General features: G+C 49.0%; 2 protein-coding genes across 2 annotated transcripts; both read left to right on the top strand.

The window, feature by feature from the left end:
- Window positions 1-2,189: 2,189 nt before the first annotated feature.
- LOC117854534 (protein RETICULATA-RELATED 4, chloroplastic) lies at window positions 2,190-5,408 on the top strand. The gene is made up of 8 exons (XM_034736755.2): window positions 2,190-2,741; window positions 2,884-2,952; window positions 3,789-3,920; window positions 4,012-4,065; window positions 4,171-4,215; window positions 4,497-4,636; window positions 4,889-5,014; window positions 5,098-5,408. Exons 1-8 carry the CDS (start codon window positions 2,190-2,192, stop codon window positions 5,147-5,149), a joined length of 1,170 nt encoding a protein of 389 aa, XP_034592646.1. The 3' UTR covers window positions 5,150-5,408.
- A 700-nt stretch (window positions 5,409-6,108) lies between these two features.
- LOC117858919 (uncharacterized) lies at window positions 6,109-7,776 on the top strand. The gene has a single exon (XM_034742076.2). It carries the CDS (start codon window positions 6,187-6,189, stop codon window positions 7,588-7,590), a length of 1,404 nt encoding a protein of 467 aa, XP_034597967.1. The 5' UTR covers window positions 6,109-6,186; the 3' UTR covers window positions 7,591-7,776.
- Window positions 7,777-25,132: the final 17,356 nt, after the last annotated feature.

Raw genomic sequence — 25,132 nt, forward strand, 5'->3', positions numbered from 1 at the left:
AGAATTTGAAACTAAGAATGGCTGAAGGCCGGGGGTAAACTGGTAAATACGAGGGGCACTGCACTGCACAGGTGAGTGAGTCCAACGAGAGAAATTGTTGGTTTGCATGGCAACAAGGCAGAGGCCGACAGCAGAAATAGGCGGCAGGCATTAGTTCTTGTCTTCTCGGTACCAGCAGGCCAGCCTAATTTCATACTCAACTACAGTGGCTAGCGTAATAGCATCTTGGAATTGCACACGGGGTTCACAGAATGATTTCTGACTGAAATGCAGACAACGGGGTAACGCCATACCAAAGTGCTGCGAGCTGTGGCGAACGGGAAAGCTTTGTCCGTTTATGCGGCCGGCCCGTCTAGCTTGTTCTTGTTGCAGTCTCTCCTTGTGCTCCATGCTGCGCTGGCTGTAAGTAGTGGTAGTAGGGCGATAAACAATTTTTAACCTTGGTTTGAATTCTGAACGTGGGCGGACGAGATGGTTGACTGCTGTGCTGCAGGTACTTGCTGTTTGAGCAGCAAGGAGGAGGAATTTGATTGGGTTAGGAAGAAGATGCCTGTCGTTGGTATGCATGGGCTTTCGGCCCAGTGCATGCCAGCAGCCTGGCAGGCTGTCAGGCAAGGCCTGCCCCAAGTATGGGCTAAGCTGGAAGCCCAACTGGGTGGGGGTCTAGCTACCCAGGAAACACGGCCCATCAGACGAGCAACAGTGCAGACGCCCTGCCGCGCCGACGGAGTCTGCTATGCCCGCCGCTCAGCGTCAGCGATGACCGGCCGCACCGGATCAGAATCCGCGGGGCCCCGCCCCCCGGGAGGCCTGAGATCCCTACGAACAGCGTGCCCCACCGGCCACCGGCTCGTGGGATCTGATTCGACGCCGGTCCGGCCCCGCCGACGCCGAGCCTCTCGTTTCTCTCCTTCCAACTTTCCATTGAATTGACCGACCAAGCCCTCGAATCAGACGGGATTCCCCGTTGGGTTGGTTGGTGACAGCTGACAGCCGCCACGACGCACCAATCCACCAAACCTCGTTGGTGCATTTGACATCATTGTAATTTAATTTATTACCTTTTGACTAATTTATATCGGTGAAGGGGGACGAATCACCGGGACTGGGACCCGACCCGACCCGACGTCGTCCTAATAATTCTCTCCCTCCGTCCAACGAACACTTTTCGGTTCATTTAGATTAGAAAAATTAGGTTAGTAGTAGCAATATTAAAAGTTCAAAATATCTCTAATAACTTTTTTTAATTTGATAGATTACCGAGTAGAATTAATTATGCATGCATGTAATTGTCGGATCTATTAGCCTTCTTTATTTAGCGAGTCTGATTCAAGCATCGATAGTGGAAGTAAATGATTAATTTGTTACTATGAGAATTTTTTGTTGGAGCTTGTCCATTATGCAAATCAGCATATGTGTTGCTTGTTAAAAAAATTAATTCGGCCATTGTGTGTCATGTGACAGGTCATTAGCATGTTGTATCCTGTGCCGTCAGCTTGTAACAGCTTGTGTTGTATATCTAAATTTCCGACTCGAGTAAGCATTATTTTATCATACTTAGATAATATCATTGATTATAAACCTTTTTGGTCCTTTCATTTGTATTGCAAAATATTTTCGTAGCGTGTTAACGAGCATTATACTGGTTTCACTGGTTTACCAAACCTCATTGTTCAACTCCGAGCTAAAATTTGACAAGTCAGGAAAAAATTATGGTCCAACATAATTATTATCTGGCTCTCCATTACATCCGACTGCCAAATTTTCCTTCGCACTTGCCACAGCTGGCAAGCCTTCAGAAAGTCAATTTGCCTTGTCAAAATGTGAGTCACACGCGTAGGAATTGTTAGAATGGAGAGTGTAAAATGGAGAGATTGTTATGGTACAAAATGGAGATACTGTTGGAGTCGACTAAGAGTATATATTTTTAAAGTGGAATTTAGCTGCTAGAATTTGAAGAGCAGAAAATGTATGTTCTCACGAAACGAGAAAGAAGAGGAATCTTTTTTGCCAAGTGGTCTCTGCATTGCCCCCGCCGCCTGCCTCGTTGCATCCGCCTCCGCCGCCAACCCCAAACCCACCACCTCATCATCATCGTACATAACCCACCGCCACCGGGCCGTGCTGCTCTCGCGCCGCCATCGCTCCCCGCCCCCGCGCCGAGCCACCTCGCTCGCCTCGCCAGCGCCATGGCCTCCCCCATCCCGCCCTCCTCTTCGCTCACCACCCCCACCTCCCAGCCCGCCCCGCTCCAGCTCCGCATCCACCTCCCTACCCAGCCGCGCCGCCTCTCCAAGCTCCCCTTCTCGCGCGCCCTCCCGCTCCCGCTCCTCCTCCGCATTCCGAGCCCCATCATCCCGTCGCTCCCCCACGTGCTCTCCTCCTCCTTCTCCGGCGGCGGCGACGACGGCCATGACAACAACAACGGCGGCGGCGGCGGCGGGGATAAGGAAGGGGATGGCGGCCACGGCGACGGCGGCGCGCCCGACGACAACCGCGGGGAGGCGCTGTTCGTGCTGGCGCAGCTGGGGAGGAAGCTCGAGAGCCTGCCGTCCGATCTCGCAGCCGCCGTCGACGCCGGCCGCGTCACGGGGGACATCGTGCGCCGCTTCAACGACCTCGAGGCCTCCGCGCTCTTCCGCTGGCTGCTCCAGTTCAGGGGATTCAGGGAGCGCCTCCTCGCCGACGACCTCTTCTTCGCAAAGCTCGCCATGGAGTTGGGCGTCGGGGTCATCGCCAAGGTTGCCTCTCCACCCTTTTTATTTTTTTTAAGAAATAACATGTCGTGGTCTTATGCTGGATTGCTGGTATACAATTACATTGTGTCGACCTGTACAATGCAACCTCCAATATTGACGCCTTCTGAATTCGTCGTTTCTTCAGACTGCGGCAGAGTACGAGAAGAGGAGAGAGAATTTCGTCAAAGAGATTGATATTGTCATAGCTGATGTGGTAACGACACCTAATTGTTCTGAACTCATATCCTCCAACTTTTTTTTGTTGCATTTGTTTTGTGAATTCTCAACAAATATCATAAGCTTGTCTAAGTTGAACAAATTATTCATTGTGATCTTTGCAGCAGTACACTAAGTTTGGAACTGAAAACAGGCAATCTCTAATCTTATATTCTGGTGCTCCATCCAAAGCTTTTCACTTTACATCCTACTAAAATCCTTGCTGTCAAACTTTCTCAAGTTTGACCACAGATATGCTTGAAACTATCAAGATTGGCTAGCTAAAAAGTGTCTCACCAGGCTTAGACTTCAGAAATTCTTTAGCGACACAAAAGTATAAGAAATATAGTCGTAAAATAGAACCAAGGGAGATATCCTTTTTAAATATTTTCTGAACAGTAGTGTGTTTCTGCAGTCGGTTAAGCAGTGGCATGCCTTTTCAAATGGTCACTGGCTATGGTTGGAAGATGTATAAACTAATGGGGAAATTCGGAAATAGGATCTGTTTCATATAATGAGGATGAGGCTTGCTATATTGTCGAATAATCATGTCTGGAAGCACAGCATCACGATATCCCAAATATGTTAGAACCTTGGCTTTTGGATGGAACCATCCTGTACTTTGTCGTTCTTTTCATTATTATTGAAATAAGAAAACATATTTGTCACCGTTTGCAACCTCAGGTTAATGGAAGCCCTTAAGATCTTTTTTATTATTATTAAATGGAACAGATTTTCAGTGGTTTCCTGATTACTAAGGCAATCATCATTGATGGTAGTTGCATACTTTGTGTTATCAAATCTAATTCAGTTGTTGCTTCTGATACCACCCAGATCATGGCGATAGTCGCGGATTTCATGCTTGTCTATCTTCCTGCTCCAACTGTATCTTTGCAGCCGCCACTTGCAAGGAATGCTGGAGCTATTGCCAACTTTTTCCATAACTGCCCAGATAATGCTTTCCAAGTAAACTAACCGTTTCCCTTTTCCTAGAGTTGAATAGACTGCCTATTTTGTTCCCTTGTATTCGAAAATATGTTATGCTACTGTTTTGCAGATTGCTTTGGCTGGAAGGTCATTCTCACTTCTGCAGAGGCTAGGAGCTATTCTGGTAAATTAGATCCATTGCCATCGATAATTAGCTATTACGATAATCAGTCACCTCGATTTAGTTGCAAGCTATGTTGATCAACTAACAGCAGTGGCTTCTTTGCAGAGGAATGGTGCAAAGCTTTTCGCAGTGGGAACTAGTGCTTCTCTGGTAAGTTTGTTTATTCCATATCAATACTGTGACAACCTTCATTAGTAGTATCTTTTGATGCTAGAAAACTGCCATTATTTTCTTTTCTGAGGGATATACAGTTGGATGTGATCCTATTATGAAGTGACATTTTTCTAGAAAAAAAGGGGAGTTATATGCTAGCAATATGTCATTTTTACATGCAAAAATTATTTGTGGAACAATTGGTTTCATCATGTTCCCTGAGATAGTTTTGTAAGCTTGCAAAGTCTATGGGACTATGAACTTGTCATATTTCCCAGATTGGCACTGGTGTCACCAATGCACTGATCAAGGCAAGGAAGGCTGTTGACAAGGACCTCGAGGGCGAAGTCGAGGATATTCCAGTTGTATCGACTAGTGTCGCCTATGGTGTATACATGGCAATTTCTAGTAATCTCAGGTAAACAGCATCCCAAAGTAGTTTAACATACAGATCATACTTAAGTTCTTTAAATGTCAGATTAATTTTGTCCTCTGGTTTTGGTCTGAGAGCCAGAGGGAGTAAGCCCTTCAGTTATTGTGTCTTTCCCTTGAAACAGACAACCACTGTAAACATTTGGCGAATAGCTGCAGATGATGCTCATATTTACAATTGATTTGCTATTCACAGTTCCATTCCTTTTTAACGACAAAAATATGTATGCTTCATCAGGTATCAGATTCTGGCTGGTGTGATCGAACAGAGGATGCTGGAGCCGCTGCTGCATAACCAGAAGCTACTACTGAGCGCAATGTGCTTCGCCGTTCGGACAGGCAACACATTCCTGGGCTCTTTGCTGTGAGTAGCATTCACCTTGCTGGAAATTGAAATCTTGTATCCTGTTACTGAAGTATCACTTAACTGTTGAACTCTGTGAACAGCTGGGTTGACTATGCCAGATTGGTGGGCGTCCAAAAGGTTCAAGAGGCCTAAAGCTGTAGCATCTTGTTTGCATGTTCTTCTGTTGCATGTTATTCTGTTTGCATGTTCTTCTGTTGCATGAAATATTCTAAATGCTGTTCCCTTCATTGGAAGCCTATAGGATAAATTTCAATTGTTTGGAAAGCCGGAAGTAGAGAGATCTGTCGAATTCTTGTGAGCAACGTCGTTGTACCTTGATTTTTAATTCCAAGCCTGCAACTTGCAAGGGCTGTCAATTTGGGAAATATATAATACTGAGCATTCCATGATACTGCCAATGAGTTTTGGCCTTAGGAACCTTCACTTGTCCTGTTCCATCCGTATGTACTATTTTAGCCCTCTTTTATTTCCTTTTCAAAGAGCACTGTCTTTGGTTGTTTTGTCAGTTGAGTACTGTCATATTTGACTACTGTTGTGGATTCCTTTTTTATTTTGCGAAATACTGTTGCAAATTCTGTCAGAGTATATTCAGGCGCTGGCCCGACAGGTACTGTCCGGTAACATGGATGGAACGTGAATTGTTAATTCATTCGCTGGTTTGCATGCTAACGTGTTTGACAACTTGACGTACCTGTCACCTCGGATAACCAGGAGTATTAAATATAATTAATTGCATAAAAGAAGGTTAATTCGTGAGATAGGAATCTATTAAGTCTAATCAATCTATGATTAACCTATGTAATGCTACTTAATATGTGCTAATTATGTTTAATAGATTTGTCTTGCGAATTAGCTTTATGCAATTAATTTTATAATTAATTTACATTTAGTTTTTCTAATTGGTATGGAAACATTCAACGTGACCAATGTAATCTGAACTCAGATTAGTGCATGCACCCAAACATCCGAGCACGCGCGATTCATGGCAACCACAAACGGGCCTCACACCTTGCCAAAAGCCCATGAGCCTGTGGTTTAAAATGGGTGACCCGACCCAACCCAACCCAGCAGAGTCCAATAACCACATTAACAAGAGGCGAAACCCTAGTTAACGACCCTAACCATCCTTGCCTCCACCGAATCGGCGATCGACGCAACAACCGACCACGATGCTGCCGTCGCCGCAGCCGCCCAGCGGCGCGATGTTCCTCCCACCCCAGCCGGAGTCCTCCGCCGCGTGCACGTCCATCTGCTGCACCTGCGGCGTCCCGATGCCGCCGAACGCGGCCAACACGTGCGCGCGCTGCCTCCGCGCGCGCGTCGACATCACGGAGGGCGTGCTGCGCCACGCCGCCGTGGTGTACTGCCCGGCGTGCTCCTCCTACCTCCAGCCCCCGCGGTCCTGGCTCCGCGCCGCGCCGGAGTCACCCGAGCTCATGCAGATCCTCCTCCGCCGCGTGCACCGCCAGATCGCCCGCCTCGGCGCCGCGATCGCCACCGCGGAGTTCGTGTTCACGGAGCCCCACTCCAAGCGCCTCAAGCTGCGCCTCCGCCTCCGCCGCGAGGTCCTCCACGGCGTCACGATGGAGCAGGCCTACGTCGTCGAGTTCACCGTCCACGACCGCCTCTGCGACGCCTGCGGCAGGGCCCAGGCCGACCCCGACCAGTGGTCCGCCGTCGTGCAGGTGCGGCAGCGCGCGTCGCACCGCCGCACGCTCCTCCACCTCGAGCAGCAGCTCGTCCGGCACGGCGCGGCCAACTCGGCCCTCCGCGTGGACGGGAACGCCGGCGGGCTCGACCTCTACTTCGCGTCGCGCTCCCACGCCGCCCGCCTCGTGGACTTCGTCTCCTCCGTCGCGCCCGCCCGCGTCGGCACGGCGAAGCAGCTCGTCTCGCACGACACCAAGAGCAACTCGTGCAACTTCAAGCACGCCTTCTCCGTGGAGCTCTGCCCGATCTGCCGCGACCACCTCATCTTCCTGCCCAGGGAGGCGTCCCGCGCCCTCGGCGGCCTGGGGCCCCTCGTCCTCTGCATCAAGGTAACCAGCTCGATCGCGCTGCTCGACACCAAGAACATGCGCGTCGTCGTGCTTAGCATCAAGGAGTACGACCGCTACAAGTTCGAGCCCCTGCTCACCAGCCGCCGGCTCGTGGAGTACGTCGTGCTCGACGTGGAGCACGACCCGTCCGGCGACGTCACGGTGCTCGGCTCCCCGTACATGATGTCATGGGCACAGGTGGCCCGCGCGTCGGACTTCGGCAAGAACGACACCGTGTTCACGGTGAAGACGCACCTCGGCTACCAACTGAAGCCTGGGGACTATGCGCTCGGGTACGATCTCTACAGCGTCAACTCCAACAATGACGACCTGGAGAAGTATGGGCAGAGCCACAAGCTACCTGATGCGGTGCTTGCCAAGAAGAGCTACAAGAAGAGCACAGGTAAGCCGCAGGACGAAAGGGCGCGAGACTGCGTTGACATTGATGAGATTGCCATGGGGATTGGATGCATTGACCTGAATCCGTCGGACGAGAAGGAGCTTGATGAGCTGATCGAGGACCTCACGATTTGATCTCTGTTATATGAGTTGCGACTTGTGAGTTGTGACAGCGTCGTTACTAACTGTGATCATTTGAAGATGCAGTTTAGCAGCATCTGCTGTATTTCTGATATGTTTGAAAAATTGTCGAATAACCATGATAGCTCAATGCATATACAGTATACATGTGGCGTCCCGTCCCCCCCCCCCCCCCCCCCCCCCCCCCCCGGGGCCGGGCCCGCTTACACCTTGCAGCTCTCTAGGATATCAAGAATTCCCTCACAGACCAACACAAGTCTTTTCTGCGCACTTTGTCCTCACTCGTGCGCACCCGGGAAGAACTTCCCGATCGGTCACCCATCCTGAAATTGCTCCGGACCAAGCACACTTAACCCCGGAGTTCTTTGAGGATGAGCTTCCGGAAAAGAAGTTGCAACTTGTTGGTATGAGTATTCTATCAATTCTATTAAGCCTTGGGTCAGGATGTCACAATACAACAGTATGCTTGACTGTGCATGTTATCTGATATGGATGTCTTTTGAATGTTTCGTGATTGAATTTCCTGGCTAGGACTAGGATCATGTTCTGCACGTTTTGGAATCACTGGTAGTTTTGATATTTGAATAATTCTCAGCTACTACTTTTTTATAGTTCAATGCCGACACAGTGGTATCTTTTTTTGTGAGTGTATATTTCGCGATCTTGCATGCAGGATGCACAGCCTTCGGTTGTTTACAACAAAATCGTTGGATGACCTCTGCTCTGTGCTCCCTCCATCTTTGTGCTCGGCGCTTTTCTTCCTTTCTTTTGTACTATGGTTGTACGACTTGACTTGTAGTTTGAACTTCGTCCCACGGCGCGGAGGTAGTAGGAGACTCACGTCCTACGTTTCTCGGGAACCAAACGAAGCCGAAACGGCGCGTGGTGATTTCCGACGAACGTAACTGCAGCAGTAAAGGGCATGCTTCCGTGGACGCAGGAGCAGTCTCACGTCCCTAGCTAGGAATCTCAAACAAAGCCGAAGCGCCGTCGCATTTCCAAATGAACGTAACTGTAGCGGTAGAAATGGAATGGCCATGGGTCGCTTCGTCTTCCGCTCCAAGTTCCAGAGGAAACACTGGATCGATCTATTTAAGTCACTGCTAGTGGTAGTTGCCAGTTGCCACCGCTCATTGCTCTCTTCTGCTGCCTCAACACGAAAGGAAACACACGAAGCAAGTCCCTGAAAGCTCAAACCTTGCCCGGCCATGGAGGCGCTGGGCTGGTCGTCGCTTCCGGCGGACCTCGTGAACCGCGTCGCCGACTGCCTCCTGGCCACCAACGACCTCGACTGCTACGTGGACCTGCGCGCCGTCTGCTACGGCTGGCGATCCTCCACCGCCGACCCCAAGACCAGCCACGACGACGAGCGCTTCCACCCCACCCGGTGGATCGCGCTCGACAACCTCTCTTCCGAGAGCGACACCTGCCTCTTCGTCAACGCCTCCACCGGGCGCTTCCTCCGCATGAGGCTGCCGCTCCTCCGCGACTACCACTTCGTCACCTCCACCACCGGCGGCTTCCTCGTCCTGGCGGAGAGGGAGCCCCCGCACGCCGCGCGGGTCCTCAACCCCTTCACGGGCACCTTGACTCGTTTCAAGGCGCCCATGCCTGACGAGTTATATATGGCTGCTGATGTGGTGGGCAGCTCCCCCAGCCTTGTCGTGGTTAAGAGCATGTCAGATGAGTTCAAATTCTTCCATGCTCATCCTGAGAGTGAGCAATTTCATGTGGAGCAAAGGCCCGTGTCAGGTTCCGTTGAGCTCGCGCCGTCTTTGCAATCTGGTACCGACACCCAAGCTGAGTCCGACGCATCCGAGGTCGCCTTGGGTCCAATAGCGTCTTCTTTTCTGGTTCTGCGTTGTCTCGCTGTGAAGCTTGCTGCTGGCGAAATGCTGCGTGTCTACAGGTCCCCACTGCAAGGCGTCCAGCTTTTCAGGATGAGCTCACGCTTAGCCGGGAGGAAAATGGAGAGGGTCTACAGCATCGGCGGCTGTGCTCTGATCGTCGGCGAAAGGTGCATAACCATCCATGCAGATAGTTTTCCGTCCATTAACGCTAACAGCGTCTACTACATGAAAGAAGAAGATGATGATGGGAGCTGGTACATGTATGATCTAGCTCAAGATAAGGAAGAGAGGATCGTTGAATCTAGTATCTGTATCTACCCGGCCTCAATCCTTCAGCTACTCGTCGAGTACACCATGCGCTCTCCGTGTTACCAACCAGCATTGGATCAGTTGCACCAATTTTTTGGTGAAATGATGGGTTTTTCCCCGACGGAGGAGAAGATATTACAGATAGCGGATAGTCTGGTGGAGCGGATGAACATTTTCCGGATAGCGGATGATCTGCAGGAGCTGGAGGATGATGAATGTGACGATTTTGTCGAATAATTTTGTTATGCCTTAGATTTAGTCTGTATCAGACCTTCATGCTTGGCGAGTCTTGCAAGTTTATCCTTTGAAGTTATTGTTTGCTGTTTTTCAGTTCTTCATTCAGTTTGTTGATTCCTGTCATTCAACGTTCTGTCTCGTAATGATCTTGAACTATCCGTATGAATGGTTTGTAGCGGGCATAAAGGCTTCGAATAATAATTGGATGTGGTGTTACTTATACACTTGTAATGGTTATGTTATGAAAATAAATTTCATAGTGAATGTAATGAAATTTGTTGGACATCAAAAGTATTGATATATTTTAATATAAATTTGATCAAATATAAGATGGTTTGATTTAGGGTAGAACTAAAAGGACAGTCTTAATGGGATGGAGGGAGTACTAAGTTAAGATTTCGTTGTGCTTTGAGTTCTATCTTTAGGCCCTATTTGGCACGGCTCCACTCCTAAACTCCAGCAACTCCATCAAAACATTCAGCCAAACACCCCAACTCCAAAACTCCATGGAGTTGCCAACTCCATGGAGCTGTAGTGCAAATGGAGGTGGAGTTTTGGAGCACCTCTTTTGCTGCTCCAGAAACCTCTCTTTTGAACCTCCTCGTGGAGTTGGTGGGTAATTACCCACCAATGCCACTGGTTACAAAAAAAAACGTTTCATTCTATTCTCTCGAGCCCCACTCACCGCTAGAGCCCTGCCCGTCGCCGCCCCCGTGGCCGGCCGGCCTCGCCGCCCACCGCCGCCCCCGTCGCCGCTCGCCACCCGCTGCCCGTCGCCGCCCGCCGCCCGTCATCGCCCGTCGCCGCGCCCGCCGCCCGACGCCGCCTGTCGTCGCTGCGCCCGCCGCTCGCCGCCGCCCGCCGCCGCGCCCGTCGCTCGCCGCCGCCGCGCCCGTCGTCGCCCGTCGCCGCCCGCCGCACGTCGCCGCCCGCCGCCTCCCGTCGCCGCACCCGTCGCCCGTCGCTGCCCGTCGCCGCCCGCCGCCTCCCGTCGCCGCACCCGTCGCCCGTCGCCCGTTGCCGCCCATCGCCGCCCGCCGCCCGCCGTCGAGCCCGCCGCCCACCCCGCCGCCCGTCGTCGCCCAGCACGCCACCCACCCCGTCGCTCGTGGAGGGTCTCCCGTGTGCAGCACAGTGCAGTGGAAAAAGGGGAAGAAGAAGATGGGATAGAGAGGATGACAAGTGGGGCCTTAATTAGGGGGCAACAATGGCAATCCACACTGAAATCGATCTTTTTTGGAGCTGAGAGCACCATCTAGCCAAACACCCCATTTTTGTTCTGGAGTTTTGGAGCGGAGCTGGCTCCATGTGGAGTTCAGGAGTGGAGCAGCTCCACCCGGAGTTGGAGCCATGCCAAATAGGACCTTACTGTACCCCGTGAAGGCACACCCTTGGAGCACGTCGCTTATGTAGGGGTCAGCTTACCTTTGAGGCTGTCGCGATGGCGTGCTGTTTTTATACCTTCATTCGGTTTCTTAATTACAACCATTCAACTTTTCTTGGTCTTGTAATGTTCCTCGAGCTATATGCTAGCAAATAAAATTTAATCCTTTGGACGTGGATGTGGTTTTGGACTATGGTTGGCAACTTAATTGGCATTGTGTAACAGCTCTAGTGTGTCCTCACGATTGAGGTGAGATCTTACCTTGTCACTCCCTGATTTTTGTATATAAGCGTTCGCAGCTTCCTTTGTATTTGAAAAAGAAAAAAGTCCATTTTACTCTATTCATTTATTCAATTTGTCCATTCCACCCCTAACCAAAATATTCACTCAATTTACTTCCTCATCCTATTGAAACTGGATTAATTCAGCCCCTAAGCGGGATTCACATCCGATTTTGCCTAGGTGGACACGGTTTTGACTGAGTCAAATCACATTGAACGCCATGTAAGCATGTCTGGCGTGGAAAGGTTGCGCTCTCAGCGACTCAGCTAGAGCCAAGTTGAGCCAAGCTGATCCTTCCGTTGATAATGCATCCCGCTGCTTTGATATTTTGGTTAGGGGGTGGAATGAACAAAGTGAATAGGTGTAGCACTTTGATATTTGAATATTTTTTTTGGCAAACCTCCAACAACTATTGTAGGCTGTATATGTTGATTTCGCTGAGTATTATCGTGGACCCTCACTCAGGCTCATCCTTGCCGGCAGCAAACCCTCCGTGCCCCACACGTCCATGCACCTCCTTCTCTGAATCTTTTGGAAGAGACGCAACCGCATAGTCTTTGACAAAGAGTCTGGAGGTTGTAGGCATGATTGCTACGACCCGAAAACACCTCAGGGTGTGATTGGTTACCTGCTTTTGCTCGGGCTAGCCTCCCCGGATGCAGAATCTTTGTGATTGGTTGCTTGGCTCTCTGGATGCAAAATGCATCACCCACCCTGGTTTTGGGGAAATGAGGATAGTGGTTGTTTCTCCCAGGCCAAGCTTGCTAGATGCAGCTAATTTATTAGTTAATGACTATACTAGTGCATGATTAACGTATATTAAATGATATTAACATATTTAAATAATATTAAGGGGTAATAAGATGAATTAAGGTTATATAAAAGAATAGTTACACATATTAAATATCATAGTGATGTTTGTTTATCTATTTTTTTTATCTTACCCAACATGTTTACATGCAACTAACCAAACACTACCTCATCTCAGTCAGGCCGAGTTCATCCAAGCAACCAAACATTGTAGTATTGCATGCACTCAACCTGTCCAGCGGGAGTCTAGTTCCAAGGTACGAATCAGGCTAGTCACGTACGCAAACCAATCACCCCAACCTCTAGATCGCCCGCGCCGCGCGCTCTTGATGTTTGTCCCTGCTGCTCTGGTGTCCTAACACCCCCCCCCCCCCTGTAAATTACTCTATGTCCTAGAAGAAAAAGTGTTGTATAATTGCACTAGCATTGTTTAAAAATATTTGCTTTTCACGACCTATGCTGCGGCAGAGAGACAGCATTCCTCTATTTGCCGTTCATAGCTTATGGTTACGGCCGTGTTTGACGCAGAAGGCATGGGGCCGAAAAATGATTCGGTCCGGTCACAGATACAGCCACATTTGGTGTCATGTGAGGATTGGTCATCATCAGAGAACAGGGGTGGTCCACTTAAATTCAAGGGTATTCAGTAGATTACCCATTATTTTTGTCAACAAAATTTGTATATATAGTGTATAATATGTACATGTATTAAAAACAAAGAATGCCACAAAGTATTACGCTATTCAAGCAATTCAGCCCAAAACAAAGAGTAGCCCACCACAACCTCTCCCTCCTTCGCTCATGGCCCAACGGTAACGTGGCCCAATCTGGTCTGCCGCTGTGTCTTGGCCCAATTCTCTATCCCTGGACACAATGATGCTCCTGGCCTCCTCCCGTTCTTTTCGACCGTCGTTTAGTTCGTGCGCTGCTACGAGCATAATAAAAAAATTAAATGAAATAACAACTATTTGAAAAAAATCATGCAAAACACAGGTGATTAGATCAAAAGATTTGTACGGGTGCAGGGCTATGAGCCTAGGCAGGATGGCACTAGCATAGCAGTGCAGTCTTTTACCGTGTCCCTCCGTCAAAGCAAGCTCGGTTAGAGTAGTCTTTTGCAGCATCAGCAATTCAGCATTCAGCAAGGTACTGTTCGCACGGCTAGCTAGCTAGCAGCGAGAACACGGGCACGGAGCTCTGCACCGACGGGGCCGTGGCGGGGCGGACGTGGGCAGCACACACGTGAGCAGTTCGCAATGGCGGGCTGGGACGCCAGGGCGTGAATGGCGGCCTCAGGTGAGTGCGGACGGCCGGGCCGCGAGTAGGCGGTGGTGGCAGCGGAGCTCGCGCGGGACAATGGCCGCGAGAGCGCGCGGCCGAGGCGTACCACGGCGGTGGGCGGTGGCTGTGCACAGGCCTCGAGGCCGTACTCCGGGAGCAGCGCTGCATGCTCCGGGCGAGCGACGACGTCGAGCCGGCAGCGAGGGGTCGGGGCCAGGAGACCGTAAGCAAGCGACGGCGGCCGCGGCAAGGCGCACCGCACGCGCGGGCCAGGCGGCGGGGCCCATGCGCGGGTGATGCCGGCCAGCCATGAGCGGGCGGCGGCGGTGGCGGCCACACGCGACTGGGAGGCGTGAGCCGGCGTGGCGGACGCGCAGCGCTAGGGAGCACGCGCGTGCATCCCGCCACCGGCGGGCACGTGAGGTCAGGGGCGTGGCGGCGAAGACAGCGGCCACCACGGGCCTCAGCGTGGAGCTCCATGCGGCGCCGGCGAGTATGGCGCCATGACGTGAAGAAACGACGCCAAAGGAGATGGCGCTGCTCCGTTCCATATCATCTTAGGCCTCCACCTCACCTATAGATGACCGGATGGGTCAGGCCCACTGGGCGGCCCGAGGCTCGGCACTAAAAAGCCCGATACTAGCACGGCCTGGCACCAGGAGAATAGTGCCAGGGTTGGCCATCAACGATGAGCTTCGGATGATGGGCCAGCAAGGAGATGACGAGAGTGACATGAAGGTATAGCGGGACGAGCTCTTCGGTGGCAATGCTGTCGATCCAATCGACATCGCTGATGGTGAAGCAGCACATGATGCTGCTGCTGCTGATCCAGACATGGTGAGCAGCGGCACCAAGAGGACCCGTTCCACCACCTCTGAGTGCTGGAACGACTTTGAAAAGATCTTCAAGGACATCAATGGAAAGAAGGTAAGGGTCTCTGCCAAGTGCATTCATTATGGCACTTTATATGTCGCTCGATCTTTCATTGGCACTAGCCATCTCAACAGGCATGTTGAGAAATGCCCAGCCAGGAAGTCTAAGCTTCGTGTTTCCCAGTCTTTGATCCAATTCAATCCTAACGGTTCCGTCCGTCACTGGCATTACTGTCCTGAGGTAGCTCGTACTCAACTATATCGTTTGATTGCTAGACTTAATCTTCCTCTATGTTTTGGTGAATCTGTTACATTTGAAGAGTATGTTAAGCTTGCTCATAATTCTAGGTTCTCTGTATTTTCAAGGCAAACGACTACTAGAGATTTGTTCAAATACTTTACTGATTGTCGTGCTAAGCTTATTGAATCGTTAGCTAGTATTTCATCTGTGTCTACCACTTCTGATATTTGGTCTGGTAATGCTAAGGAAGATTACCTTAGTGTGGTTGCTTATTATGTTAATGTTGATTGGCAATTAGAGAAGAGAATAATTGATTTTAGGCTCATTGATGAATCTCACACTGGCTAGAACATTCCTGACCGTGTGACTGCTGTGCTTGAGGAGTATGGTTTGATTTCAAAGGTGTTTTCTGGTACTTTGGATAATGCCTCTGCTAATACCAATGCTATGGAGAAACTTAGTCCTAAATTAGTTGCTTATGTTGGTAAAGTGTTCTTACATCAGCGTTGTGATTGTCATATCATCAATCTTATGATTAAATCTGGCTTCAATCTTATTAAGCCATATCTAGAAGCATTTAGAACTGCAATATCTTTCATCAATTCTTCTAACCAGCGCATTGCTGCATTTAAGAGATTTTGCCTTGCTGTGAATGTTCGTCTAGAAAGTTTGGTTTGGACATGGATGTCAGGTGGAACTCCACATACCTCATGCTTAGCATCTGATCCCTTGCAAACAGACATTTAATATTTTCATTGAGACTAACTATTCTAGGGGTGAAAAAGATCCTTTACTGTTGACAGAAGATCACTAGACTGTTGCAGAGAGTATGTTATCTTTCTTTGAACTCTTTTATGATTCTACTATTGCACTCTCTGATGTTTATTATCCTACTTCTACACTTATATTGCATCAGCTCATTTCGATTGCTAAGCATCTTAAACATTATGAAAATGATGAATTGCTTAGGCATGTGGTCTTTCCTATGAAAGATTACTATCTTAAGTACTGGAGAGATATTCCAATGCTTTATTATGTTGCATTCATCTTGGACCCTTGATCTAAATTGAAAGGTTTTCAAAATGTGCTTAGGTTGTTATCTAATCTTACTAGTACTGATTATTCTGCTTATTTCATTGATGTAAGAGCTGAACTTTCTACTGCATTTAAACTATATGATGACAAGTTTGGTGCAGTTAAATTACAAAGGCCTCCACCCCCATCCACTTCTGGTAAGAAAAATAGTGCTTGGGATGAAATTTTTTCCACTGGTTCAGATGCTGATATATCTGCTTTTCAAATTGGTGATGTCCCTGGTACTTCTTTCTCCACCCCTCCTCCCTCTTTGCCTCTTGCTTTGTCTAGAAGATCATCTACAAAGTGCTTTGCTGCAAGCAGCAAGCACTAGTGCAATGAGTATGGGTATTGGCAATAAACTTTCTATCTACATGGACAGTGACACTGTCACCCATTTTGATGATAATTTCAACATCTTAACTTGGTGGCATGAGCATAAAATAACTTATCCAGTTTTGTCCATCTTAGCTAAAGATGTTCTATCTGTGCCTGTCTCTACAATATCATCAGAATCTGCTTTTAGCACTTCTGGCAGGATCATCGAAGAGAGGCGGTGTCGATTGAGCTCGGAGATGGTAGAGATGCTCTCTTGCGTTAAAGACTGGGAGGCTGCAGAAGCAAGACTTCAGAGGATCAAGAACTTAGGAAAATTTTGCTAATTTGTATCTAGATATCCCTAGTGATTAAGAGGTGTAAAACTTAGCCTGTAATAACTTGAACTACTATAATATTGATTTGATTGAGCTGGGCTGTACTCTTTTTTCCTATCTAGGGTTTCTCACGAGGTGTGAGTTTTACCTAGATGGGTTTTTAATGAGGTAGCCATTGCACCAGCTCAAACTTGTATAATCTCGTGTCCCTCTGTTTTGATCTGTGTTGTTGAAGTTGAAGTTAAAATCTTGTTTGAAATATGCCATTGTGAAGTTGAAGTTGATGAATGGAATAACTTGTTTGAAATCTGCTAGACTTGGTGGTTTGTTTGAGTGGTCATTGGCCTTTAGTGCTTGGCCTGGCACTAGCACGGCAGTGCCCGCTGTGCCAGCGGCTTGACCCAGCTCGATAAAAAGGCTATCGGGTCGGGCTTAGGCTAGCAGTTCGGCATGCAGTGCTGGCCCGGCCTGACACGAAAAAGCCTTCGGGCCTATTAGTGCTAGGCCATACCAGGCTAGTGCTGGGTAGCCCATCTGACCATCCATAACCTCACCAGTCGACGTGGCATCGCATGACGTCAAAACTTGTGGCGCCATGCCGTGCTCCTATGGCACCAAAAGTCAGGGCGCCACAAAGATGGTTCATTTTTGCACATAGTTTTTCTAGGGGTCTATATGTAAAATACTTTCCTGAAAAAGGCTAAAAAGAAAATTATACCGGCCGGGTACCGGGAGGACGAGGATAGGGACAAGCGGATAAGGTGCGTTAGGGTTGTGAGATCGCTAACCAAACTTATATCAGTGTCGTGGACTAGGCTAAAATTCTCTGCTGGACTTCTTTTTGCCTGTATCTTGATGGCCTGCACGTGTAAATTTGGGGTCCCCGACGGGGATTGGGGATGGGGAGCTAGGGAATGTTCCCACCCCTGGCAACCTGCCAAGGGGTATTCCGAGGTAGTAGATTGGTTGGTGGGGATCGCCGGACCTTAGAACTCGAAGGTAAAAGTGGAGACACAAGACACAGATTTATATAGATTCGGGTCGCCAGAGTAGCGTAATACCCTACGTCTTGTTTGGGGTGTTGTATATTGCGCCCTACGCTTGCGTGTTGTTTGGTGTTGAGGATATGATCCTCTGTTGCGGTTCTCTATGAGGTCTTCACCTGTCGATCTAGGGACTTCTGCCCTCCTTTGTATACTTCAGGAGGCGGGATTACTAGTCGATTACAAGGTAGGAGTCCTTGTAGGATTACAGAGGAATCCTAGTAGGAGTCCATCTTCTTCCTTCCTTACGGGATAAGAAAACATTTACATTTGCGAGATAAAAACCCAAGCACTGAGCGATGAGGTGAATTTCTGCGGGAGGCTCAAACACAGATCAACAAATAAAACATTTACATTTGTGAGATAAAAATGATTGTTACAGTATGGTTCTGCAAGATATTCGACATGTAAAACTAACATGCTATCTCTGAAGCATGGTATGATTTAGAATCTAGTATACTTAGCATTCAGACACCCTATTGAAATATTCCAGGAGAGCATTCAAGTTGCACATAGCATTTGGTCTATTAGGAACTGAGGATGACTGAATTCAGAGTTTACCATATTGTACATGGTGCAAACTATTTTATACACCAACCAGAAGTAATGCTTGGACCAACATCCAAAAGATTATCCTCTAGTACTTCTCGTGGTATGATTTTAAATCTCTATTTCTTACACTATTGGTATATGATATAAAAAGTAAGGTCTATACGCATGATGTGTGTCAGCATTTATAATGATATAGAGGAAGTGATGAGAATATAGATTTCTATATTAAAATTGTAGCTCAAACTCAGAATCCATTAAACAAATTCAAGCGCATACCTGCGATGCAAAGTAAAAAGCTAAACATTATAAATGTGGATGAAAATATTATAGAGTAATTACTAACTAAAATCTACCACAATTGGATGAAGATAATAAATATATATGTATATAAGTACTCCCTCCGTCCCACAAAGAGTGTCCTTTTAGTTTTGTCCATCTTATGTTTGACCAACTTTATATAAAAATATATCAATGCTTTTGATGTCTAACAAGTTTCATTAGATTCGTTATGAAATACATTTTCATACCATACCCTGAACTCGGTTAGGCATTTTGGATGCGTTTTGATCTTCTCTCAGCACGCCTCCTGAGCACATCTCGGTTGATTTTCTCTCTTTGCGTCCATGGCTCATCAGCCGGGTACTTCCCGCCATGACGGCGCGGCGGGTTGGTGGAGCTCGAGATGCATCGCCTCGGAGAATTTTCAAAAGCTCTGTCACTTGTCAGTGCTTGGAGGATTATATTGTGGGTGCCCGACTGGACCTCGCTCACCCACGATTCACGCCGAGGGCGGCGGCGGAGCACGGAGAGCACGCCGAGGCAGCACGGATGGCGGCTTTGGCAGGAGGAGTACGGAGTACCTCGATGGCGCCCGAACTCCAACTTGCGGCTGGCTGGGAGGAGCCGAGCGCGGGGCCTGTTGCTGTGGCTCATGGGCCGGGCCATATTCTAAATACAGAAAAAAGGCCCCCTGTGTGCTCGCAGGCCAGAGCTCAAAATATTGGGCTGGGGAATACGTGGGCCTGCGGTTACGTTTCCAGATTTTTTTTTTCTTTTCCTAACCGCGCGCTTGTTTTTTTTTTTTTAATAAAGGGAGGCAAAGAATGACGAGTTTATACTATGCGTCAACTCCCAGGGTGCCATTTTTTGATAGGATTGATAGTGTGAGAACAGGCGCATCGCGTTTCCATGCACCGACTAGCATGGAATGAAACCTCGCAAACACTTGCCAAAACTGGCGGCGCTCCCCTGAGAATATACATGCCCTGACAAGTGGAAGAAATCCACCGCACACACACATACGCACAAGCGCAGCAGATCAGCTAGCCCACCGCTATGCCTTGCACACCATTCTCCCGGCAAAAGAGGGCTCGTCGTGCTGATCCGCCGACGACCCCGACGGCGGTGCCCGACTGGACCTCGCTCACCGACGACCTCGTTCGCCGCGTCGGAGACTGCCTCCTGGCAACCGACGACATCGACTGCTACATGGCCTTCCGCGCCGTCTGCCACGACTGGCGGCGCTCCGCCACCAAAGACGACCACCCCAGCAGCCGCTTCCATCCCAGCAAGTGGGCGCTGCTCGACCGGCGCGACGACGTCCTCACGCTCGTCAACGTCGAGACCGGCCGCTTCCTCCGCCGGAGGATCCCGCTGCTCCGCGACTGCTTCTTCGTCGGCGCCACGGCCGGCGGCCTCCTCCTCCTCGGCGAGTCGGCGTACCCCTACCAGGCCCGCGTGTTCAACCCCTTCACGGGCTCCCTCGCCCACTTCAAGGCGCCCGTACCCGTGGGACAGGCTAGGGAGGTTGCTGTCGTCATGACGTCATCGACCACGATGAGGGTCTTCGTCTCCACCGCCCTAGGTGCCATCATGTGGGCAGATCAGGACAGCGACTACTTCCACAAGTGTGATGCTCCTTTCCCCAACCCCAGCGACCTTTTATGCATGGTCCCCTTCGCCGGAAACGTGTACCTCACCAACCGCCAAGGATCCGTGCTCTCTATCTCTACTGCCGTCGGCGGTGTCGCCGGCCAAGGACAACGGCGGCGGCGCTCAGCGGAAACTATCTCCTCCATGGCCGCCGCCACCATTATTCCGGCATCGGTGGAGGGTGGCCGTTCCTACTACCTCGTGGAGTCCGGGGTAGAGCTGTTCCTGGTGACCAGGCCATGGTACGGTGTGCCCGGACAGCTAGAAGTCCATAGGGTGGACACCATGAGGAAGGCGCTTGAGCCGGTGAGGAGCATCGGCAACCGCGCCCTCTTCCTCAGCCATGTCAGGTGCCTCTCTGTCGACGCCGACAAGTTCCGGACGGTCGAAGCCGGTTGCATCTACTTCGTGGATCAAATCGTAGCCGGAGGCAGCTACTTCGAGTGTTCGTTCATGACCACCGTTCGGTTCCCTGACGGAGTGCAACAGCCTGCGTTGGACTTAAGTCCGGTACAGCAAGGTTGTTTTCGCCCATTCAGCCTCACCCATGCTTTTGCAAATTACTGCAAGTTCATCATCCAATATTCTGAACTACGCCGCAAAATGATCGATGACGACGAAGATTTCTCAGATGACTATGGTTATTCTGACGAGGAAGATTTCTCAGATGACTATGAATCTGACGATGGAGGATCCTCTGAATCCGACCAGTGAAAAGGGCTAGCTATATGTTGCAATCTTGTAACTTTTATTTCAAATGTCATGAATTCAAATTATATACAGTACAGCACATGGGTGGCTCATCAGATCAATTGCTCAAAGTATTGGCCCATTATATTGTTGCGGTAGCAAAAAGAGGTTGCACGCAAACATATAATCGATTCTTCGATCATTTGAAACTTATGGTTTATGGGGGTGCAGTCATACTTGTTTAAGACAGTGGAACCTCTGGGGTGTAGGTTTTACCCTTTTAAATGGAGCTTAATTTTATCAAATAGAAATCATAACTGTGATTTTTTTCTTTTCTTTTTTTTGTCTCGGCGTACTATATACCACAAGCAGACGGGCTAGCTAAATCGGGGGGGGGGGGGGGGGGGGGGGGGGGGGGGGGGGGGGCATAGGCATGACAAGGTCATGAAGTTTAGATGCCTTTCCTCTTTTCTGTCAGTTGGATTAAACTCCATGCATCAGGAAGCGTTATTAGCAAAAAAAAAATTTGCACTGACATTGTGTTTAGATGTTTTTGAACAGACATTTGTGTTTAGGATTAGATAAGCTGGAAATGTTTAGTTGACTTATTAACATCAGTGTCTTCCGAAAAAGACTTATCAACATCAGTTCTTGATGGAAGATGTGTGATGAAGTGAAAGAACTTGAGTTCCAGTTCTTATATATGCATGGTTGAACCTTATTAGCTAGATACCAAACCTAGTTATTAATTAACTAGCATAGTACTTTATCACATGATATATGCATCAATGTATTCGTGTCTTGAATGTATTAAGATTAAATGTCATCTCCCGCTCTTATCATTGTTGAACACTACTATTTTTTGGAAAGTCATGAATATATATTTTCATTGTTTGGTATTATAGAGCTTCCCAATTTCCTGCCCTATATGCACTGGTAAAGTAATTTAATTAGGTGATTTTCAAACACATAGATTAATTAGTTATCCATTTCTAGAGTAGAAACATGGAGTTTTCATTAGAATTTAATAATGTTATTACAAAAGTTGTGGAGGATCAAACTTGTGTTGGATCAAAAGTCGTGGAGTGGCGGCGTGGCCTCGACGGGGGCTGTGGTGGCGGCGGCGATGGATCTCCCTCTCCTCTGGTACGCCGCCTCCCTCTCCCTCTCCCTCCCTCCCTCTCCGTGTCTGACGGCGGCGGCTCCCAAGGGGGCGCGGCGACTGGATGCAGCGCCACCACGCCTCCCCCCCTCTCTCTCCCCATGCCGGATCCGGTGGGGCGTCGGCGGCCAGCTTTGGCGAGGTGCGGCCGGCCGGATCCAACAAGGCAGCGTGCGGCCGGGACGTGCGACGGCCGTGTAGGTGAATTTTGTTATTATTTTTTTAATAGATCTTCACCGTCAGTTTTGGAACAGGTTCCCATCACTGCCAAAAGTCACACGTTGGATCTGAAATTGACGGTGTAGGCTGTTTTGGAGCTTGCGGTGATGGGCTTCTGTGGAGTAGTGTTTCTTCTAGCTAGTTAAGCTAGGTTTCTTAGCACATCCAGGAATTTGCCAAGATAAGAGCAAGGACCAAAACTTTGTATATCATGCATGCGTTCAAGGGGCTACATTTGGATCTAATCATACAACCAGTATACGACCCTGATGGTTCATGATAACATAAAGAGCGTGTCTGGGGGTGAAAATGTAGTTCTTATTGGCCGTTTTCAAAAGAAAAGGACAACTATACAGCCCAGTAGCCATCCTTTCACTACTACGGTGGCAAAAGTAATGAAGTAGCAAGCATACTACAAGTGTGACATCTTATCTTAGAGACTTAAAACTTCATAATATAAGTATTGATGACAAAACCTTACATTTTTTTAGACCAAAGATAAAACCTTACATTGGACTCATACATGTAACACGATGTATACATATCACAATGAAGGTTTAACGCGAGCAATAATGCCATAGTATACAAATTAAAAACAAGACAAGACAAACTGATGGGAAGGATAAAGCAGCTAGTAGCCTTTTAGTTGGAGCCTTCTGATTCGACGGCTCCATCCAACTCTTTGTAATCTTCAGAGTCATCAGCAGCCCAGTCCCGGCCATGATAAAGTTCCATTTCATGCTCTGAGGTGTACCTGCAGTGATCTGCAAGGACTTGAACAAGTGTGGGAGGGCCGAAATTGTAGTTACGTCCTTGGAACCCAAACTGCACAATGTCTTCTTTCCTTTGGTCCACGAGTCGAAGCGAGGATGCAATGATGCCATGCTCGACCACGGTAGCTAGAGGTTCCACGAAGTAGATGCAGCCACCTTCAACGGTAGGGAACATGCTGGCATCAATGGAGAAGGATCTGACCTCGCTGATGAAGAGTGCACGACTGCCGATGCTCACCACGGGCTCGAGGACCCTATTTATAGTGTCTAGCTTGTGAACAAGCACAGGCTGACCTGCAATGGTAGGCCGGGTCACAAGTAGCAGCTCACCTGCAGACTCCACGAGGTGATAATCTACCGAAGCCGCAGCACGGATAGTCGTAGTGGGGTTGATCGTGATCGTCCTCGCAGAGCGTTGGGTTCTTCCACCATCAGCAATGGCATCTGCAGTGGAGATGATGGATCCATGGCGATTGACGACGTAGATGTCGCCGGCGAAGAGCCTCATGTCGGCAACGAAATCAGGGTGCTGGATCCTATGCAGTTCAAAGTGACGGCTGTTGAGATCCGCCCACCCCACATAGTTGAACAGGTTAGAGGCAAAAAGCATCAATGGCGATGTATCCACGGCCACGGCCCGGATCCCTGCAGCAAATATGGGCACCACGAAATAGGCTTTGAAGCCCGTGAAAGGGTTGAGCACAAGAGCACGGTAGGTCAGCCATGGCGGCAGGCCTCCCTCCCAGAGGACAAGGAGACCTCCGTCCGTGGCGTTGATGTAGCGGTAGTTGCTGAGCATGGGGATCTCCATGGTGACGAAGCGGCAGGTCTTGAGATTCGCCATGGAGACGACGCCGTTGAGACGGGGGCTGCCGAAGTACTTGCGCACAGCCCACGCCTTGGGCTGGAACCGCGGATCGGCGCCGTCCTTGGGGTCGGGCGTGGCGCGGCGCCACCGGCCGCAGACGGCGCGGAAGTCGTTGTAGTAGTCGAGGTCGTTGTCGGCGAGGAAACGGTCGCCGATGTGGACGATGACGCGGTCGTCTAGCAGACTCCAGTCCCGCCGCTCCGGCGTTGCAGACGACGATGCATCGGAACGGCAGGCTCTCTTACCCGCCGCCGCCCGAGACAACATGGTGGATTGGCCGGCCATGTTTGCTTCGCTGCTCGTGGATTTAATTTTGTAAGCGATGCAGCGATATAGGTGGCTATGATATGTATTTATATCCGCAGTTTAGTTCGGGTTTAATTTCTAGCCTCAGGTTGATTTCAAAATGGCCGCCGGCGTTTTGTGTGAAAGCTTCTTGGCGGCGCAATATTGAGCTGTTGTACATGACAGATTAGCAGGCCAACGTCTTATTACTTTCAAAGTGTATAAAAAATGTTTGAAATTTTTGAAAAAAAAACTTGCTCATTTTGAAATACGTGTGAATTGAGTCGCCTCTCCCATTTTCACACGAGAGGGTTCTAATAGCTGGTGAACGGCTATAAATTACTAGTCTAACAATTGCAGCCCACCAATCTCCCACAACAGACGTCCTTCAATATTTTCTTACATTTGATTGTGTCAACATTTTAGATAGGCTAATTCAATATTTCATGGAAATCAAGTTTATTGCAATGTTTTCTTACAACCAACTGATTCAATCTTTTATGAGATCAGATAATAGTCAAGGTTGGCTCTCCTCGTCCAAATCTTAACCACCCATCTTTTTCCGATACGAGCCTCGCCCCATTTTCATTTTCACAATGGAAATACCAGAGTTTCGAAACAAATGACGGGAACTATCTAACCTAACCTGATTCAAGCTAGATAAAGCCCATAAGGTCCGAGGATTCCTAGGAGGAGGCACTACACGTCCTATTACAAGTCTCATTTCTCACGCATTTTCAACGAAGAGTTAGTTACACCGCTACTTCATGTATATTATTAACCTCCCATCTACTATAGCGCATATCTAAAATAGTAGTATAGTTTCACAAGAAAAAACGTACAATGGACCCGCGGCCGGGCATTGCATGTATTAATTGATATTTGAAGGCCTCCTCGGCATCTCATCCAGCCTAAGAATTGATGGAGGCCTACTAGGAGTACATGTTTGCGAGGCCAGTTCAGAAGGTAGGGGGTACATGATCATATATGAAGCTCCGAGGCATATCAGAATTCATATC

This window comes from Setaria viridis, chromosome 5 (assembly GCF_005286985.2).
Source record: "Setaria viridis chromosome 5, Setaria_viridis_v4.0, whole genome shotgun sequence".
NCBI lineage: Eukaryota > Viridiplantae > Streptophyta > Magnoliopsida > Poales > Poaceae > Setaria > Setaria viridis.

Bases quoted from the DNA above. Each gene is read 5' to 3' on its own strand.
- LOC117854534 (XM_034736755.2), top strand. From the start codon at position 2,190: ATGGCCTCCCCCATCCCGCCCTCCTCTTCGCTCACCACCCCCACCTCC. The intron at 2,953-3,788 runs GTAACGACACCT...GATACCACCCAG, and splicing joins ATATTGTCATAGCTGATGTG to ATCATGGCGATAGTCGCGGA. The intron at 4,216-4,496 runs GTAAGTTTGTTT...CATATTTCCCAG, and splicing joins TGGGAACTAGTGCTTCTCTG to ATTGGCACTGGTGTCACCAA.
- LOC117858919 (XM_034742076.2), top strand. From the start codon at position 6,187: ATGCTGCCGTCGCCGCAGCCGCCCAGCGGCGCGATGTTCCTCCCACCC.